The sequence below is a fragment of the Jatropha curcas genome, chromosome 2, assembly GCF_041381405.1.
Source record: "Jatropha curcas cultivar XTBG-Jc1 chromosome 2, XTBG_Jcur_1.0, whole genome shotgun sequence".
Taxonomy (NCBI): Eukaryota; Viridiplantae; Streptophyta; class Magnoliopsida; order Malpighiales; family Euphorbiaceae; genus Jatropha; species Jatropha curcas.
The window spans coordinates 4080138-4099798 of NC_143152.1; the positions used below are offsets into that span (position 1 = coordinate 4080138).

General features: G+C 33.8%; 3 protein-coding genes and 1 pseudogene across 7 annotated transcripts; 3 read left to right on the top strand and 1 right to left on the bottom strand.

Moving 5' to 3' along the window:
* The first annotated feature begins 369 nt into the window (after window positions 1-369).
* Window positions 370-5071, top strand: LOC105646522 (Chaperone DnaJ-domain superfamily protein). 4 transcript variants are annotated; one of them, XM_089718600.1, is made up of 6 exons: window positions 370-649; window positions 1512-1604; window positions 2792-2921; window positions 3748-4033; window positions 4143-4197; window positions 4663-5071. In XM_089718600.1, exons 1-6 carry the CDS (start codon window positions 527-529, stop codon window positions 4735-4737), a joined length of 762 nt encoding a protein of 253 aa, XP_089574726.1. In that variant the 5' UTR covers window positions 370-526; the 3' UTR covers window positions 4738-5071. The 4 variants fall into 4 exon arrangements, with proteins under 4 accessions (XP_089574726.1, XP_089574727.1, XP_089574728.1 ...); XM_089718601.1 differs by having other exon boundaries at window positions 2792-2915; window positions 3745-4033; XM_089718602.1 differs by having other exon boundaries at window positions 2792-2915.
* A 752-nt stretch (window positions 5072-5823) lies between these two features.
* Window positions 5824-9697, top strand: NUDX23 (nudix hydrolase homolog 23). The gene is made up of 7 exons (XM_012232388.3): window positions 5824-6191; window positions 6759-6890; window positions 7676-7752; window positions 7959-8094; window positions 8185-8325; window positions 8406-8464; window positions 9288-9697. Exons 1-7 carry the CDS (start codon window positions 5925-5927, stop codon window positions 9346-9348), a joined length of 873 nt encoding a protein of 290 aa, XP_012087778.1. The 5' UTR covers window positions 5824-5924; the 3' UTR covers window positions 9349-9697.
* A 1118-nt stretch (window positions 9698-10815) lies between these two features.
* LOC105646525 (Cation efflux family protein) lies at window positions 10816-15269 on the top strand. Of its 2 annotated transcripts, XM_012232389.4 has the most exons (10): window positions 10821-11549; window positions 11735-11843; window positions 11974-12013; window positions 13011-13087; window positions 13261-13349; window positions 13608-13677; window positions 13794-13832; window positions 13956-14106; window positions 14707-14796; window positions 14968-15269. In XM_012232389.4, exons 1-10 carry the CDS (start codon window positions 11123-11125, stop codon window positions 15067-15069), a joined length of 1194 nt encoding a protein of 397 aa, XP_012087779.3. In that variant the 5' UTR covers window positions 10821-11122; the 3' UTR covers window positions 15070-15269. The 2 variants fall into 2 exon arrangements, with proteins under 2 accessions (XP_089573965.1, XP_012087779.3); XM_089717839.1 differs by lacking the exons at window positions 14707-14796; window positions 14968-15269 and adding an exon at window positions 14600-14633 and having other exon boundaries at window positions 10816-11549.
* A 595-nt stretch (window positions 15270-15864) lies between these two features.
* LOC149498084 (putative L-type lectin-domain containing receptor kinase S.5 pseudogene) lies at window positions 15865-18358 on the bottom strand (annotated as a pseudogene).
* Window positions 18359-19661: the final 1303 nt, after the last annotated feature.

Consider the following 19661-nt stretch of genomic DNA (forward strand, 5'->3'; position numbering starts at 1 on the left):
TCAAAAATGAAAATTTTTTATTTTTTTATTCCGTTATTTAATTTTGGATCTTTATTAGAACCATATAAAACGATACCTAAAACTCCCATTAATAAAAAAATAATTATTGAAAAATAATTATTTTTTAAATAAAATTAGATCGATCTGAATCAAATTAAACCAATCAATTCAGTTTGGTTTTTTAATTTACTGCGATACAGTTCCGTTTCAACTAAAAGCTGATTTCAATTTTTATGGTTGAATTCTGCCGGCTTGCACACCACTAGTTTTCATCCCTCGAGGTCAACATGCCAAAACTTACCTTTTTACTGACGGTTAATAATAAAAACAATTTTGCATGGGTCTTTTAAATTTAACCTTCATCTTCAAATTTTTTTTTCTTTCCCCAAAAAAACCCTACCGTCCCAAAATGTATGAACGAGCGAGTTGTTGAGTGGACTCGCCAATGTCACCTTGGCCGTTCTTCGAGATCGCAGAGACTCAAAATATATTCTCTTTCGCTTCTCTTTGAATTTGAATTGCACAGATGATGAATAGCGGTTCAAAAGCAGCGTTTTTTATGCCTCAAAGCAATTGTTTTCAGTTGCGGGCTGCTCTTTTTCATTCTACTCCTGTCCTCGAACGCAAAAGAGGCAATTTTTGGGATGCTGTTGGTCTCTTCCCTCTCTCTCTCTCTCTCTCTCTATATATATATATATATATATATATATATATAAAATCAATTAATTAACTGCTTGTTAATTTGCCCTTGTTTATGCTTTTGAAGTTGACAAAAGAGGATGCTTCTTTTCCAGGAGTTCCTAAATGATATAATGTAGAAATCAATTTTGCTTCATTCGATAATATTAACCGAATGGATTCATATTGTAAATGTTTAATCTTTATTAGAAAACTGGATGGATCAGTTACTTTGTTCCTTTATTTCATTTCTTATTTAAAATGTGTTGTTTGTTCAAATTGTTTGATCTATTGTGCAAGGGAAAAATTTATAATTTCTAGTTAGAGATTGAAATGGTTACATACATTCCTATTTGCCAAATTGGTATCTAGTTGAGAGGAGCTAATGGTTCTCTTTTTCTTTCTTTCTTTAATGTGTCCTGGAATGTGTATAGATGTTAGTTTCTGGTAGAGCTTTGTAAATTATGTTCGGGTATGCAACTAGTATTAAGTCTATTAAGATAAATTGAATGATGGTTTAACATGGACAATAAGGTTACACTAGTGCTTTTCTGATTCTGAAACATTTTCTTTGTCTGCAATGATTGCAATGAACGCATAAATAAGTGAAACTTAGTTGATACAAGGGGGTGAGAGAAAACATGTTAATGATAAGTACACTGAAGTTAGGTAGGCAACAAGACTAAGTCAAGTTTCTGAAAAAACGAAAACACTAAAATTCTAATCTATATTTCATTGTCATCATTATTTTTCTTGCTTAAATTCATAATTTCCCTCTTTTCATAGGAGTTAAAATAGAAGTAGTCTTGCTGATTGAAATTGTTTGCTTGTAGAGACCTAATGGTCATCCACGTAGGTCATCTAAGTGGCAGAGGAAGCAGGCATTATTGCGGAACATCGGTGTTTACACAGACTACTTTTTCGAGGTTTGCATTCATGACATTAATAGCTTTTACATACTTTGTATATATATACATATAATTGTCTTGCATACTTTCTATATATATACATATAATTGTGTCGAAATATTGATATTTTTTCCATCTACTCAAATTTTAATTGGTATTGTTTGCTCACTTACAAAATTGTTAAATGCTAGTGGTTGCTTTCTTCTTAGTCCAAGCATTCATCCCCTATTAGCATGTTATAGTGTAAAGTACATTAGGGCAGTGGCATGATCGTTAAACTTTTGCAATTGAAATTCTGGTACTCTTAGTTTATGAAGCAAAGGAAGACTTATATCTTACCATGTAAGTTTATAATATTCACGTTGCAATTTCAATTTTGAAGAAATCAGTTGATGTAAGAAGTATGGCAACTGTAGATTAATTTTGGTTGCACAAACTGGTGATCCAATTTTCCGCTATGGTCACACCTTAAATGAACATCACTGGTATTTAAGGGTGTACATGTTCGAACCTCCCGCTTTATCCTAGTTTGAAAATAATTGGTATTTTGTGTCTTACATTTGAATCTTATCAATCTAGGAAAGGAAAAGGAAAGGACGACACAGTATAACATGTATGTTAACCTGATCTTTGAAATATCCTAGCATTTGATTCTTAGTTTTCTTAAGTTGGGACTGTTGTAGGCCTTCTTTTAACCTTTTATTTGTAAAAATTGCTGTCTGATCATTATAAGCGTGATTGGCTTATGAATAACGGTGTAACAGCAATTTTTTAGCTGCTTACCAAGACCAGACTTTGAATTGGAATCTTTTTTTCTTTTTGAAAGTTAAATAGCCAACAAATTTCAAGAATTTGATTTGGAGGCCATCACAGCAGTTGCATTTTTTCTTTTTGTTTACACTTACTTAGACTGGTCCTTCCGTTTGAGCATAGCCTGTAAAATTTATTATTCTTGATGCACTAAACTTTCATTTAGTTTTATTCCCATAAAAATCATAACAGGGAAACATCTCTACTTGTGGGGTTATTTTGTAATGTCATAGCTCTTGTTTGTCTTCAAGGTTTATGTCTGATTATCATGAGTTACTTGGTTTATGAAGTTTCAACACACTGGGAAGTTGCATAGTTGATTTTTGCAAGTCTTATTAAATATATGGACATTTGAGTTTTGTGAGTTCCAGTAATTTATTTTTCTGTCATTCCAGAACTGGAGGAATGATTCTGAAGAAGACGATCCTTCTCCAAGTAGAGGTACTTCATGGTTCAGAAAGCAATACTCTAGAGGATCTAGACGTAACCGGACTGGGAACCAGGGAGCCTGGCGTTCAGGTAAAAGTAAGTACAGTTGAAGTCCCTATGCACTTAACATGACTTATCAATCTTGTAATGATGCCATGTCAAATTGTGATGCGTCCCACATCGCCTGCGGAGTATATCCTCGGCTAGTGTATAAGGCTGAGTTCAATCATTCCTCTACGAGCTAGCTTTTGGGGCGAACTTAGGGGTCCAGTCTCTTGCAAGAGTATTTGCAAGAGTCTCTTATCATTTGGTATCAGAGCTCTGGCTCCGTAGGGTCGGTGTCTCATGGAGTTCGTCAGAACGCCAACTGAAGTAGTCAGATCTTATGGGGGTGGGGATGATGCGTCCCACATCGCCCGTGGAGTACATCCTGGACTAGTGTATAAGGCTGAGTTCAATCTTTCCTCTACGAGCTAGCTTTTGGGGCGAAGTTAGGAGTCCAGTCTCTTGCAGGAGTACTTGCAAGAGTGTCTCTTGCAAGAGTACTTGCAAGAGTCCCTTATCAAATTGTGTATCTGTAATGTGTTTGAAGGTGATGGGACGGGTAAAGGGTCACTAAGTAATCTTCAAATCTATTCTGGAAGTTGTTCATTAGTCAAAATGAAAAGCATTTTGGGTTTGTTATATGTGCTTTTTTAGTGTGGATCTCAATCCTACAAAAGACTTAAATTAGTTCCCAAAATGCATGGTGAATCTTCTCTTCATGCATGAAATGATTTAATTAGATTTCTGTTGCTATTTTTTTAGATTTTAATGAGGCTAATATTGTGTCTTTTAGTCTTGGATTCCTTTTTTTATTTTTTCTGCTTTTCTGGAGTTGCATTAGAAATTCATATGGTTTGTGACTTATTTTGTTCAGAAGGTTTCCAGTTTTGTGAAGACGATATTGATGTTGAAAACATCTTCCGATCTATGTTTGGTGGGAACCGATACTTCTACTGGTCTTTTATAAATGGAGGGAATCCTCAATGGAGGAGTTCATCTAGCTACTCTAATTACTATGGAAGGAACTGGAGATACCGGGTTGAATATGATCATGATTCTTCAACTGAGTCAGATGATAATGTGGATTCAAATTTGGCTTCAGAGAGGATTGCTCTTGGGCTGAATGCTTCTGGTCCTCTTAAACTTGAAGATGTTAAAAATGCGTGAGTTCTTAATAGACTTATATCTTGATTACACATGTCTAACTAATTTTTGTTGAACACGTTGACAATTGAAAGGCTCTTGCATTTTTTTGTGGATTTCTACTCGCAGATATCGGGCATGTGCACTGAAATGGCATCCAGATCGTCACCAGGGCTCTTCTAAGGTACTAATAACTTTGTCCAGTTGTGTGCTAAGCTTTGCTGCATGTTGAGATTCATTAATTTAGCTCCAGTAAGAGCATTAGGTTACTACACTTAATTTTGGAATGGTGGCCAAACCCCAAAACAAAAGGTTGCTTGATATTTTTCAAAATATTGGTGCAGAGCCTCTTAATAAAAGTTGCTCAATCTATTGAGCTTCATATTTTGTCAATTACAATATAATTCCTCTTTACCAAAAGAGAGGGGGAGAGAATTATGTTGTGAAACAAAATTTATCTCGTACAGTACGTAAAATCTTCTGCCTTCATCAATAATGCTATATGGCAAATATTTTTTTTTTTTGGATATTCTAATTAATACTTTACTGTTCAAGTTATTCCAGTGATCTTGAAGCCAATATCATTGCTTGTGCGATCACAGCAAGTGAATTGTTATGAACTGAGCAAATAATATATGTTATTGAACAGGCAATTGCGGAGGAAAAGTTCAAGCATTGCAGTGCAGCATATCAATCTCTATGTGATAAGCTGGGCACGGCTTAGAGATTGTCCTAAGCATATTAGTCTATACATGACCTCTAGACGCACGCTGCAATTCCCTCGGCCATGCAGGTTGATTTAATGTACTCTGGAAAACTTTTATTGAATTTTCATTGCTTGTGAGTTTGGTGCGATGTTGCTGGAATTAGCACATTCCAACCACAGGTGTACGTATGAAATAATCACCAAATGATGGCAGTAGCATGCCCTTTTTAGTCGCTAAATGTATTATTAAAAAGTTCCCAATTTATAAATTCAAGTTAGGTTTAGCACATTGCAGAGCTCTCTATTGCACCATTGTATTATATTATATGAATGGCATTTCAATATTTAGTTCTTTTGGTGCATTAAAAGTTTGGTAAACCATAAAAACCAGCTAATATTGACTCTTATGTTGCCAAATTTTATTTATGATTGTAAGTTTGTACGTAATCTCTATGCCTTCAGTGTTAATTATATACCTACATCTATTCTTACATTATTATTCTTGTGTACGCCAAACACAGAAAGCTGTAATAGAACGTAATTTAATATAATTAAAGATACTTCTAATTAGCGCATTTATGTACGTTATCTAGTCTTTTAGCGAGTTTCAGAATGTAATTAATTTAATGGTTTATGGATGATATTTTTAATATTCATGTTCGTTTTTACTCCAAATTTAAATAATTAATCATCCATCTTATTCAAAGTAGCCTATTAATCAATTTAAAAAGAACTGAAAAATACTCTTATTGTAATTGTAAGTGATTTACCTTGATAATTTTTTGTTTTTTTAACTAATATTATTGTTTTTTTATTCATGACTTAATGAATCGAAATAATAATATGATGGTCATTTTTTTACCTCACCAAAAGACTTAACGTTCTAACATTATTACATATTGATTATGGTAAAAAATAATTAATAATTAGCTTGAAAACTCCGTGCTGCAAGAAAAAATATGCCACGTGGCTTTGGGACATAGGATGAGGTAATTCCCCATTCCTGATTCGATCAACAAATAAGAGAAACTGAGATTCCAACCCGGGCTGAGGTCGGTAAACGTAACTGAGTTGACTCGGGATCTGGTTTGCATTTATTCGGTTGCTTTAACAGTAAATCACAGTCATTGTTTATATTTTGTAACCGATCCTCAAATAAAATTAACTCTCTAATTCAAGAACCCATTTTGACCTTGAGAATTTCAATGCTAAAAGCAATACAGTTTCTGGGTTCATCATCAGGGTTCGTGGCTTATCGATGGAATTGGATACCACATTCCACTAGCTGTTTTATCTCTGTCTCCAACCCATTATCCTACTCTACCTCTACCAAAGGACCCACAAGAAAGTTGCTATTATCCTCTTTTTCGAGTCGCAAAGCTACTTCGTTGAGGCCAATTCGTGCACAGTCAACTCGGTCCGAATCAAAGATGGATGGCACTTCTTCTTCTTCAGCAACAGTTCACTCAGCTGTGAGTTTCTTTTAGTTCCTCAGGTCCTTCACAGTTATGGACTTTAATTTAATTCAATTCTCTTTTCTTTGTTCTTTGAAATCTTTGGACTTTGTCTATGTTCCTAAGGAAATGTATTTTTCTTTTTAAATTTTGTTTATAGATAATTGTCTGATCATATTTTCTGGCAGTTGGGTAATTAATTTTTATGCGGAAATGAGTTTTGCGACTTGTATTGATTATCTACTTATTGGATTCTTTTTTGCCTCATTGTGGAATCCTAATATTTTCTGAGTGCTTTTATTTGTTAAACAAAAGTGCCGAGCTACTAATCTAGAAAGGATTCATGTTGGGCGATTATTTGAATGTTACTAGCTTTGCATATTGATAAAATTCTTGGTCACGTTGGCCTTGTGCAGGTTTTAGGAATGGTCTGATTTTGGATTAATTTGATCAAGGAATTCATGTTAATAATTTTAATGTTTTCGCCTTTCAGTTGCTACTTATACTAAGATATGTGTTTATATTTTCTCAATTATTTTGCTCCTTATTGTTCTTTGCAGTTAGAATTTATTTTATTCTGTGTAGGCAAATGCTCGGAAGATCAATTTTTGTCAGTGGTGTGGTGGTGCAACAAAGCATGAGATACCTGATGGGGAGGAAAAGACAAGAGCTATTTGCACAATTTGTGGGAAAATTGCCTATCAAAACCCCAAAATGGTAAAGTCTTTCACTGTCACGGTCAAAACTGTGTTGTAGATTTCTGCTGGTTTGTTTGATTGCCGTTGTTGGTGAAATTATTGAGAGACACCTTTCCCTCTATAGATATTTTTTTCTCTTCCTCCTTGTATGTTGGTTTTCCTCCTTGTATGTTGGTTGCAAACAAGAATAGTTTGGCATTTGTCTAATGCAACTTGCATGACTGCTATATATAATTATTTTTCAGCATTTATGAAAATTTGATCATAAATTATTACTTAAGCATCATGATAATTGAGTATGATGTACAATGGACAAAATAAACAATTTAATTATGGGGCAAATTTTTTAGATTAGAGGAGATGAAATGTTTAGATGATGTACAGAGTATAATAGTTGAACTCTTTGCCATTGAATGGTGAAATTATGAGTGAATTTTAGTGATTGTTCTTGTTGATTCAATGACATTGAAAGTGAGTGTGCATTGGATGCTGAAAAAAAGAGAATGTCTGTTGGAGATGAATAGGGTGGAAAAAGTTTTGTATTGATCCTCACTGATATCAGGAGTCATGTACCAATGTTGTGTGTATTTTATCAAGTTCTTTTTCTGCTAGACTATTTTGCCCATACCAAAACCTCAGCTTATTAGAATGATTTTTTTTTTTTTTTTTTTTTTTTGTGCCTCTGATTGTGCTGTATCTTCTAGATTGTGAGTTTCTTTTGATTGATGATGCACATTAATCAACGCTTAATTTTGAATGTGATGCTGTTGTGATTTATTGTTTGTTTCAAACCGATACATATAGGTGGTGGGATGCCTCATTGAGCATGATAACAAGATTCTACTCTGCAAGCGAAATATCCAACCATCGTATGGCCTTTGGTATGTATATACAAATTAGGGTTTTTAGTTAGGTTAGAACAAGTTCAGGTTTTGTTGTCTTAAAGAAAAACAAAAGGATTCATTTACTTTCCAGTATGCTCTTTCGTGTTTTTTTTTTCTCTCTTTGTTTTTTGATATAGCTGCTTTTAGAACTTAAATTTTCATTCCCCATAACCTGGATAATTAATTGAATGGCACTGACACAGGACCCTTCCTGCTGGTTACTTGGAAATTGGCGAGTCAGCTGCTGAAGGGGCAATCAGGGAAACCTGGGAAGAAGCACGTGCAGAAGTAGAAGTTGTGTCACCTTTTGCACAATTGGACATCCCTCTTATTGGCCAAGTAAGAAAGAAATGCATCTCACGAGTCGCATTGACTTCCTTTAAACCTGCTCAATGGTTTTCTGTGTTTTTTCTCCCTTGTTTGGAACAGACGTACATAATTTTCATTGCGAAGTTGAAGAAGCCCCATTTTTCACCAGGTCCAGAGTCATTGGAGTGCAGGCTTTTTTCTCTGGATGATATACCTTTTGATTCTCTGGCATTTTCATCAATGTTTGTCACCTTAAATTTGGTAAGAGATTGCTTCATCAATGTTGCATGGAATGTCTCTGCACTCATTTCGTCACTGATCAGCCTCTCCTGTGGTTGCAGTACATTGAGGACGTTAAAGGTGGAAGCCTAAAATTTCATTATGGTACCATTAACAAAAGGTACATTAAAATGTATTAGTAAAATTTATTTGTAAGCATTTTTCCTCCTGGGACAAAGAAGAAAGAAATTTCACTTGAGGATACATACAGCACACTGATAATCTATACCGTGATTTCTCTGAACCATGTGACATTGGCTATTTGTGTAACACCATCCAGCCCTGCCATGTGACCTATCAGAAATTGACAAAGCGTAACATTCTTCTTGTTGTTGGTAGGGGTTACGTTCATAGTTCAGGAAGCGAGATGAGTGCTTGTAGAGACTCAACTTGGCAGGTGCCAGCGATTTTCTATAATCCATTTGATATAAATGGAGAAAAAGAAGAGCTGTTTTTCTTCTTTTACTTTTTTCTTTCTTTTGAAAATATTTATCTATCTTCTTATTATCCTTCCAATTCTCTGCCAATATTTATCTAGGTTATATGGTACTTGAACATGTCTTGACTTTCTTCCCTATAATTCAACACCAAAGTGTTACATTTTCTTGTTGTGTTGCTAAATAGTTGTAACATTTTTCTTTGATGCTTCTATTCGCTCCAATTTTAGTGCTTGTGCTCAGTCTAGTGGGACATGACTTTCATGAGGTTTAGTTTAAACTCAAATTCTTTTCTGAAAGTTCTTGATCACTGAATGCACGGAATGTGATGAAATAATACCTCAATGGAATGGTGAATTGAAAATTTATTCCATTATGATTGACCGAATATCACTCTCCCTTGTCCTCCTTATTTTCACTATTTTCATCGTTAACTTATTATTCAAGTTCTCATTTTTGGCCTGCTAATTTTGTTTTTCTCATTTTGTTCCCGATGTTTGTTGGCAGGCCTGGCACAAGCCCTTCTGACATCCACGCCTATACTCTTGATTATCATTTGCAGTCCTGAAAATGGTGATTCTTGACCTGTCTTGTGAGATGATTAACTGATTGAAGCCTGAAATGCTTATTGATAGCTGGTTTGAAATTCTTTTATTTTTCGTACCATGGAGAAAGATTGGGCGGGTAAACCCCAACTGATAATTTGGAGGATACCGAAGGAGTGAACGTATGATACTATGCCACAATTATCAGGAAGGCACCTTTTTCCTCCACAGTTGCTGTTTCTTTTGTAATTGGCCAATGTCCTAGTTTTGATGTTACCTATATTTTATTTTGATTGTTAGCTATACTCCCTCCAAAATGTACAGTTTAATTTTCCGTGCATTGAAGTCTAAAACTGTGACCATTGAAAATCATTGGAAGATTCCTGGTTTCAAACTCTCTATCCATGTTTGAAAACCTGAGAGTTCTGTTTTTCTTGCATACTTGAAATAGAATAATAATAATAATAATAATAATAATAATAATAATAATAATAATAGTATTTTAATTTTTATTCCAGTTTTGATGGATGGATTAGATTTGTAATTGATTTTCTCAGATTAAATTAATTTAAAAGATTTGATCAAAATGGAAAGAAATAGAAATTTGAATTTTTCTGGTACTCAAGCTTGGGAGATATTCTAGTTGATCAAAATATGTAATTTGTTACTTGGATTGATGAAGATTTTAATTTGTACTCTAAGAGCTTTGGGAGATGATTTAGTTTATCCCAATCAATATTGTCTAATTATATTGATATGTCTAATCCTTTAGTAAAGGCAAGTTACTAAATTTTTTTTTTTCAAAAAATAGCAAAATTAAGGAATATCTCAAACTCCTCTCGACCACAGTTTATGTCATCAACTTGGTGAGCTAAGAGAAGGGCTACGCAGTGTTATTTTGGTTTATAAAAACATTCGATGAATTAAAGAAAAAAAAAAGAATTTCTGAAACTGTAATAATAAGCTCTATCTTTCAAAAAAAGAAAAAAAGAATTTTTGAAATTTTTAGTATTTAACATAATTTTGATCATTATTTAACATTCTATATTTATATTTGCACCTTTATCTATCTATAAACTCAAGCCTAAAAGATTGTTAAGGTCATTTAATTGTCATGTGGTGATCTCCGATCATCTTTAAATTTAATTCCTATTTCTCTTTACTAAATATTTTTAATATTTCATAATTTAATAAATTCATTTATCAGTCATATATTATTTTATACTTTTCTCACCCTAAAATAATTCAATAAAATAAAACTAGTTAACATATATTTAAAAACTTAAGCATTTCATTAATTGCCAGATTTTTTTTTTACTATTATTATTTTTGAAAAAAAACCACAACTATATATATACGTATATATATTCCATTAATAAGTGATTTTCAAAATTATATTAAAAATAAATTTAAATCCGTTAATATTAGTTATAGATATTGAATAAATTTTTTTTTATAAATATTATCCATTTACAATATTCCTAGAGCAAAAAGCCAGAACAAATTTTTAGAAAAGAAAAAAAAAAAGATAAATCAATGGTCCATGAAACTAACATTAACATGCCAGCTTCCAGGAGAGTTCTTGGAATTTAACTAATCGCAACCATTGTATTGTTAGAGTCTTGCTTGTTTACTTGACTTTAAGCAGTCTCTCCCCGGCGAGACTTTTCTATTTTCACTGATTTCTCCGATATTTTCCATGTTTGATCAATTAATTTCATGGGCTTAAGGTTTCATTTCAAATCTGCCTCCAAACTAGGGTTTTGATTTCACTTCCAGTTTCCAGCTTTTCACAAAATGGAGAAGAGCAATTCGTTTAAGCAAGAAAACGACTTGCAACATCCATGGACTGGAGATTTTGGTTCGGTATCCGATCGTAGGTACGCTTATTGGCGTCAATCTTCGTTTCATCAATCTGGAGGAGAATCACATACTCCGATTTCTATTATGTCGAATGACACATCGAGGCCCCTGCTTTCTCGCACCGTTTCCAGTATAGATGTGCCGCCGGAGATTTACACCTTAAACTACGAAAAGGAAAGCGTTTATAAAGAGACAGAAGGCTCAGGGAAAAACACCTTATCAGTTTTGTATTCTGTGATTTCAGTATTTAGAGCTGTAAGGTCCGGGAATAGGCAAATGAAGAGGCTCTTGATGATGATTTCACTAAATGTTGCTTATTCTACTGCAGAATTGGCAATCGGGCTCTTTACAGGGCGTGTTGGTAAGAATTTAGATCACTCTTCTCTATTTTTTTTTTCTTTTGTTTTTGTTTTTTTTTTTTTTAAAAAGGAAACAGTTTGTTAATTAGGGTCTTTGTTGATGTTGAGGATTTTTAGGTTATATACAGTTTTACGGATATGAATATTATGTTGAGTGTAATGATTTGCAATTTTGGTGTTTTTTCAGGTTTGGTATCTGATGCATTTCATTTGACATTTGGCTGTGGTCTTTTAACGTTTTCTTTCTTTGCTATGGCTGCTTCTCGGAAAAAGGCTGATCATATATACACTTATGGGTGAGTTTTCAATCTATTATTTGCAGGTACCTCAGCTAATTGCAATCTACTCATCTTAGCTGTCTTTATATTGATCCATATTTTGGTGCATTTTTTTTTTTTTTTTCATATGTTGAATTCTTTTTACCAGATACAAAAGGATTGAAGTTTTGGCTGCCTTTACTAATGCTGTAAGTTTATGGCATTTCCTGCTCTATATATCTTGTTTCTCTTTTATATGCACAAAGCTTCCATATCCCTTTTAACTATGATTGACATGACTTGAGGGGATCGGAATAGTGTATTCAGGGCCTAGGCTACTCTTTTGGGGAAAACATTAATTTGTGGTCATTTTGGAAGCTTTTGTTTGGTACTTCTGGGATGATTATGAATGAATTACATAAGCAAACCTCCTATATTATGGCTCTGATTTTTTTCCGGATGATAGACATTTATACTTGTTCTGAATATTGTAGGCACATGTCTAGATTTATTGTTCACTTAAAGCACAAACCAGTTGCATTGGCTCTAGTGATTAAAAGATTAGTCAGCTTTGATATTAGAGTTTAAATTCAACTTAGGGAGATATAGTTCAGTGTAGAATTATACTGTGAAATGATGAGATTTGCTGGTACTTAAATGATTTATGTTGCTGTACATGTTTTAATTTAAATGAAATTTAACGATAATAATGAAGTGGTAGTATAATGACAGAAATCTACTGAAGTCATTAAACTGTTGTTGGTACAACAATAAACTACAACATAGATAAAATTGGTAAATGTTGTGACTTGTGAGTAAACCACTATTTGAAAACTTGAGAATATTTGTCTTACGTGGAATAGGCATAATCTTCAATTCTACATATTTTTATGCACAAATCCACACACAAATGTTTGAGCAACATCTTGAGGCTAGTGTTTTCTCTTTGCATATGTATAAAATATATGATATGAGTTTGCTTACAGGTTCATGATTTTTATCAGTGTGATCGTTTCTCTAGCACCAAAGGCACTTAGGCACATATCCAATTTAGAATCATTTGAACTTATATTTGCATTTTTCATATATTTTTATTTTGATTCTTCTAGCAGTTGCACATTAAAACCTTCAATGATCATAGCTATTGCCGTTTGTTTTGATCTAACATCTGGGTGTTCTTTGTTTCTTTGCTGCATGTGTAGACAGCTGTTTCTTTTGTTCATGTCATTTTCCTTAGCAGTGGAGGCACTTCATGCATTCATACAAGAAGAGTCTGAACACAAGTAAGTTGATTGTATAGACTTTGAGACCATAATAGTGATCTTAATATATTGTTTCAATCCCTATATTTGGAATAACTCGTGTTTACTAATTATGTGTAGATTGTCATGGACTTTATGGTTCATTTATATTGAGATAATTTGTTAGTAATTTTGCTTATGAAATCCTTCTGCAGGCATTATTTGATTGTTTCAGCAGTAACAAATTTACTTGTAAATCTTATTGGTGTTTGGTTCTTTAGGAGCTATGCTCGCATTAATCTTGGTAAGTTATCCATCTGCTGCAGTTTTACATGTCTTTAGATAAATGCCGATATCTGCAAAACTCAAGTATTTTCTTTTGCTGACTGTAAGGATGGTAATCTGTAAAACAAAATGGTGATTTACCAACTTGATTTTTAAGTAGGCTTTATATGTTGCTTGCATGTGGGTTACCGGATTATATTGATGGTCACTATTTGGGCTAGTCTTAAATATTTCCCCTTCCATTCAGGACAATTTTTATATGCATTTTTAATTGCAGTGTACAGAAAAGCAGAAGATATGAATTATCACTCAGTTTGCTTGCATGTCCTTGCTGATTCTATTCGCAGGTTTTCTCTCTATCTCTATATATTGCTACTGACATTGCACTAGCGTTTCTTTTCCCATCTACTTGCTTGTGTTTTATGTATTCATGTTAAACTGGTATACTTTTATCGTTTCTCAGTGCAGGTTTAATATTGGCTTCTTGGTTTTTGTCCCTTGGGTATGTTGCTTCATCTTTCATCTTCAGCTGTAGTTCTGCAAACTTGCCCCTAGAGTCTTTCTTATCCTCCTCCTTTCCTCAGCTGATTCTTCTTTTGTTTGTAAATTTTTCCCTTAATTGTAGGGTTGAAAATGCTGAAGTTCTATGTTTGGGGCTAGTTTCAGTTGCAGTTTTTATGCTTGTCATGCCTCTCTTTAAAAGTACTGCTGGTGTCTTGCTCCAAATGGCACCACCTAGCATTCCTTACTCAGCACTGAGCAAATGCCTAAGACAGGTGAGGTCCAAGAAAGGATTGTAGTAACTACTTGTGATTGGTGTGCATCTGCAATTGATCCTCATTTAAATGAACAGAATTTAAATTCTTTATTTACATTTACAATTCAAGGCAAATTGGGAATCCAAACTGGTCTACCTACTTGTTTTTTGTTAAGGTTCTTTCCTTCAACTGAATCTGTATCTTCATTTCAGTTTTTCTCCACAAATTTGCCCCTTCTCCATTTCTAGTTCTGCCGTGTTATGGTCCTAATTAGAAAAATACTCTTAGGAATTCACATATGATAACAAATGATTCTTTTCTATCCTCTATTTTGTTGCACCATCTGTCCCCTTGTCAAAATGCAGTAATCTTAAAAGTTAAAACCTTTGTGGTTGTGTTCGGGGGAGTTTTCTTATAATTCCAAATAGTGGGTTCATAAAAAGGCCCTTCATTTTGTATGTTGCAGTTTAGTCATTTGACTTTTTTTTCCCCTGAAAAATTCTTTGGTTAGGTTACTGCTCGATAAGATGTTACTGAAATTCATAACAAGGGCCTTCATTTTGTATGTTGCAATTTAATCATTTGATTGTTTTATCCCCTGAAAAATTCTTTGGTTAGGTTACTGCTCGAGAAGATGTTACTGAAGTTTCTCAGGCTCGGTTTTGGGAATTGGTGCCTGGTCATGTTGTTGGCACACTTTCACTTCAGGTATTTCACAAAAGATTTGGCTCATTCTACCATCTGCATTTGCATGTCACCTGTTTTTCTTGGACTTGCTATGTTTGTGTGTTGTGTGTGTGTATACAAAATAGTTTTGCCTTTAATTTACAATGCAAGCGACTGTAATTTACAACGTTTTTTGGTGGGTGGCACTTACAGGTGAAGAAAGGGATGGATGATCGACCAACACTGCAATTTGTGCATGGTTTGTACCATGATTTAGGTGTACGGGATCTTACGGTGCAGACTGATTATGATTAAGCCCCTTCTTCCCTCTTTTTTGTATTGGTTGGTAACAACAGCTTGAGATTGAGTTCATTATTTGTATTTTAGTTATTGATAGTCGAAACCGGTCAATTATCAATAGAGGGAATTTTGAATCTACATTTCCAATGTACAATTATGAATTTCTGTTTAACTATTATTTGTAATTAATATTATTTGCAGCATAATTTTGCTTATCTTTCCTGAATTTATCACTAATGCACGTTATATCACCGATTTTGTATTTCAATTTATTGTATAAAACACACTAGAAATTAATTTAAGTAACAACAAAATCACTGACCTTTTCTTTTTCCTCTGTTTGTCCCAAACGTTGATATGAGTAGCACTTGGTAACCGAAAATCTAAATTTGATTCTCCAAAAAACAATTACAAAACAGAAACTCAACCAAATTGCTACAATATGTTTACAACATATATGACAATGATAATAATAATATGACCTTCCATTTGTTTATGTAAAATAACTTGTACTTGTTTAAAAATATTTTCATGGAAAACATTTTTCTTAAAAAATATTTTCCAAATGATTTATTTTCCGTTGTTTGGATGTAATATTAAAAATTAGTTAAAAATATTAAATAAGATCATAAAAATATTAATAATAATAGAAATTTTATAATTTGAAATTTTTATTGTTAAATATAAAAAGAATGCAAAAAAAAAAAAAAGGTAATTTATGAAAGCCGTCGGTGGCTAGTGATGGTGATCGGTGGTAAATGATGACTGATCATAGTGACTACAATGATTAATAAATTAATAAATATAGATTTACAAGATTTGACAATGCCAGTAAAATATTTTACTTTCTCGAAAATGAGAAATTATTTTCTTTAAAAAAAGACTTCATTTTCCTTTAACCAGGAAAATATTTTCCATCGAATTATTTTCTTGAACACCCAAACAACAAAAAATTTCGGAATATTTTCCTATTACCGAAACAAATGTAGCCTGAGAAGTCACTCTACTTTATCATCTTCCAAATGTAGCCTAAGAAGTCACTTTACTTTATCATCTTCCACTAAGGTCTGAAAATGAAAGTTGGCTAAGAGAGATACCCAATTCTTTCGGGGGAGGCAATGGAGGCCACATAAACACAGGCCTTTCATTAGGCACTGAAGGAGGTGTAGCTTCCCCTTTCAAAACCTGCAGAATAGTTTTCATATTAGGCCTCTTGTTTGGATTTGGATGACAACAAGCCAAACCCAGAATAAGAACACACTCCATTTGGACCATTTCTTCATCTCCAAAATCTCCATGCAATCTTTTATCTGCAGCATCAATTATTCTTCCTTCTCTGTGCAAGTCCCATACCCAATTCACTATATGACCACTATAATCGTCTTGATGGTTTGGACTTCCTGGCTTTCTTCCACATGCAACTTCCAATATAACTACACCAAAGGCATAAGCATCTGTTTCCACCGTAAACCTACTGGTGAGTATACTCTCCGGAGCCATATAGCCAGGCGTTCCGGCTACATCTTTCGTAGAGTGATGAGTTTGATCACTGAGTTTAATTGTTCGAGCAAGTCCGAAATCCCCTAGTTTCGGATTGAATTCTGAATCTAACATTATGTTGCTGGATTTGATGTCGCGATGGAGTATTTTCTCTTCAAAGCCATTATGCAAGTAGTCTAATGCTTGGGCTGTCCCTGTTATTACAGACAATCTTGTTTTCCATCCTAGTACATCTGATGGCGACTCATCAAATATGTACTTCTCTAAACTACCATTTGGTAAGTACTCGTAAACAAGAAGATATTCGCGCCTTTCGCAGCACCAACCGATTAGTTTAACAAGATTCTTATAACGAAGATTACCAATTGTTGTAACTTCAGCTATGAATTCTGTTTTGCCTTGTGTTGATTTCTCGGAAACTTTCTTTACTGCAATTTCTTTATCTTTGATCATTCCTTTATACACTGTCCCAAATCCGCCTTTTCCAAGCTTGTTCTTGGCACTGAAGTTGTTTGTTGCTTTAGTTAATTCTTTCAACTTGAACTTTCTTGGAACTGTGGAAGAGCTTTGTATTGCTTCTTCTATGCTTATCTGATGTGCATCTTCCAATTTTTGTTTTTCTGATTTTCTTTTCCAGTAAATGAAAGATCCAATTCCCAACACCACTGCAAGTGGGGCCAAAATCCAAATCCAAAGAGGTTCGCTTTTCTTACTTTTTTCAGTGCCACTAAACCTCCATGCTCTTACACAGTTTAGCTGAGTGTAATTGCTTGTTGAACCTGAAAATCCCACGTAAATCTTCTCAGGAAGATAGACTGAGAGATCAAGATTCTCAGATATTAATGGATCGGAGAATGAGAAATAAAGATCATCAGATGATTCTTGCCCGAAGATAAAGCCAAGCTTTTCATCAGCTGGTGAGACGAAAACATTCAACTTCTTGAGTTGACCATTATATTCAACAAGAACAATGGTACTCAAGCCGCTGGTAAGATTAATACCAACTCTTGTTAAGGAGTACTGAACTCGAGAATTGATACTGTTAATATCTAAGCCAACATGGTTATCATCAAGATCTTCTGGGTAGCTTTTTCTTGTATCAAACTCTATAGCCACTATTTGGGCTAAAGAGGAACCGTTCATTTCCGGATTTACGATACCAAGCCATTGACTATCACTGCCGATATTATCAACCGTAGGATTAGCTGTTAATATAAAAGCTAAACCTTCTCCTCCTGGATTTGTGAGGCTTCCAATATTAAGTAAAAAGGTGGTATAGAAAGATGCATTAAACCCGTTACTCCAAATTATGAATGGCTCTTTATATAGGGTTCGCCCTGATTGAGGAGTTATAGGGGCTCTATAAGCATCTGGTGTAATTTGGATTGCACCATTAGAGAGAGTTGAGTTACCACTTAGAATAAGTTGGTTTCTAGCGGAACCTTGGTCATGGAAATTTTGGTAGTTAAAATTGAAGCAATCAATTTTTGTAGTAAGTGCAACCCATAAAAAGGTTTTTAGGATTAAGAACTTGAACGCGAAAGAAAATTCCATTTCTTGCAAAACAAGAAGAAAATGGCTTTTGATAGGAATATCTGGTAGCGTGTGTATGAGGAAGAAGAAGGAGAAGGCGGATAAAGGTTGAATTTGTCATTTATTTATTGGATGTATGGTGGGCTTCATATGTGTTGACAAGTCTTACTCAAGATGAGTTTCTTTACATTTGCTCTTCTTTATATTATATTTTTATTTTCCTTGAAGGCTTAAAATATTGCATTTGTGGGATTAATTGCGACGATATGCACAAAATTTTTGTTGACTATTATGATCGATTTCTATAGACAAGATTAATTTATACAAGACGTCGATCGTTAATTAATAATTAGCAATAACTCCCACTAAAAATTCATTATCATTATTTATTCATTATGGAGAGTTCAATAGATGAGCTGATTGGGATGATTTTGGTTATGCCAATAATTTTTAAAATGAATTATACGTATATATGCTATTTTTTTTATTAAATAATCAAACAACATATAAAAACAACATATTTCTTTATTATAGGAATTAGGTTTTACAATATATATATATATTTTTCATTCATCACATATATCGTGAAGGAAATCAATCCGCACATCTTTTGGCCCACTATAAAAAAAACGCACAATTGCGACCGACTTAATTCGGTCGCAATTTTGAGACCGATTTGCGACTTATAAGCCACCGGTCGCAAAATTTGGTGCTGAAAGTTCCCGCGAGAATGGTTAATGATTTGCGACCTCTGTACTACGGATTTGCGACCGATTTTGCGACCGATTTGCGACTAAATGTTCTTCTGTCGCAAAACTTCGCGCGTAAAAAATGGGCCAAAGTTCTGAGACCGATTGGAGACTACATTGCGACCGATATATTTAGTCGCAAATCGGTCGCAAATTTTGAGCCTAGTCAAACGACGTCGGCTCATTAAAAATTGCGACCGATAGTTATAACATTTGCGACCGATATGTCGGTCGCAAAATTTAGGGCTTTAAGCGTCGGACCCTCTCTTTTTTCTTTCTTCTTCTTTCTCTCTTCTCCTTCTCCTCTCCTCTCCTCCGTCCGCAGCGCCACTCCGGCCCCTCCTGACACAGTTCCAGCCCGCCTGACGCCGGCAGCCCCGCTCGCTTTGCACTCCGGTCAGCCTGTTGCGAAAATCTGAGGTTAGTTTTATTTTGCGATTAATTTTTCCAATTTTTTTTTTTTCGATTTTATTTGTTTTTATTGTATTTATTTATGGTTGATTTTGTATATAGAGTTGCGATTAGAATTTTTTATGGTATTATTATTATTATTATAATTATTTGTATTATTGTTGTTGTTATTATTACTAATATTATTAATATTATTATTATTATTATTATTGTGATTGTTATTATTATTATTATTATTGTTATTATTATTATTATTACTACTGTTCTTATTATTATTATTAGTATTATTATTATTATTATTATTATTGTTGTTGTTGTTATTAATATTATTATTAATGTTATTATTATTATTATTGTGATTGTTATTATTATTATTATTATTAGTATTATTGTTATTGTTATTGTTGTTGTTAT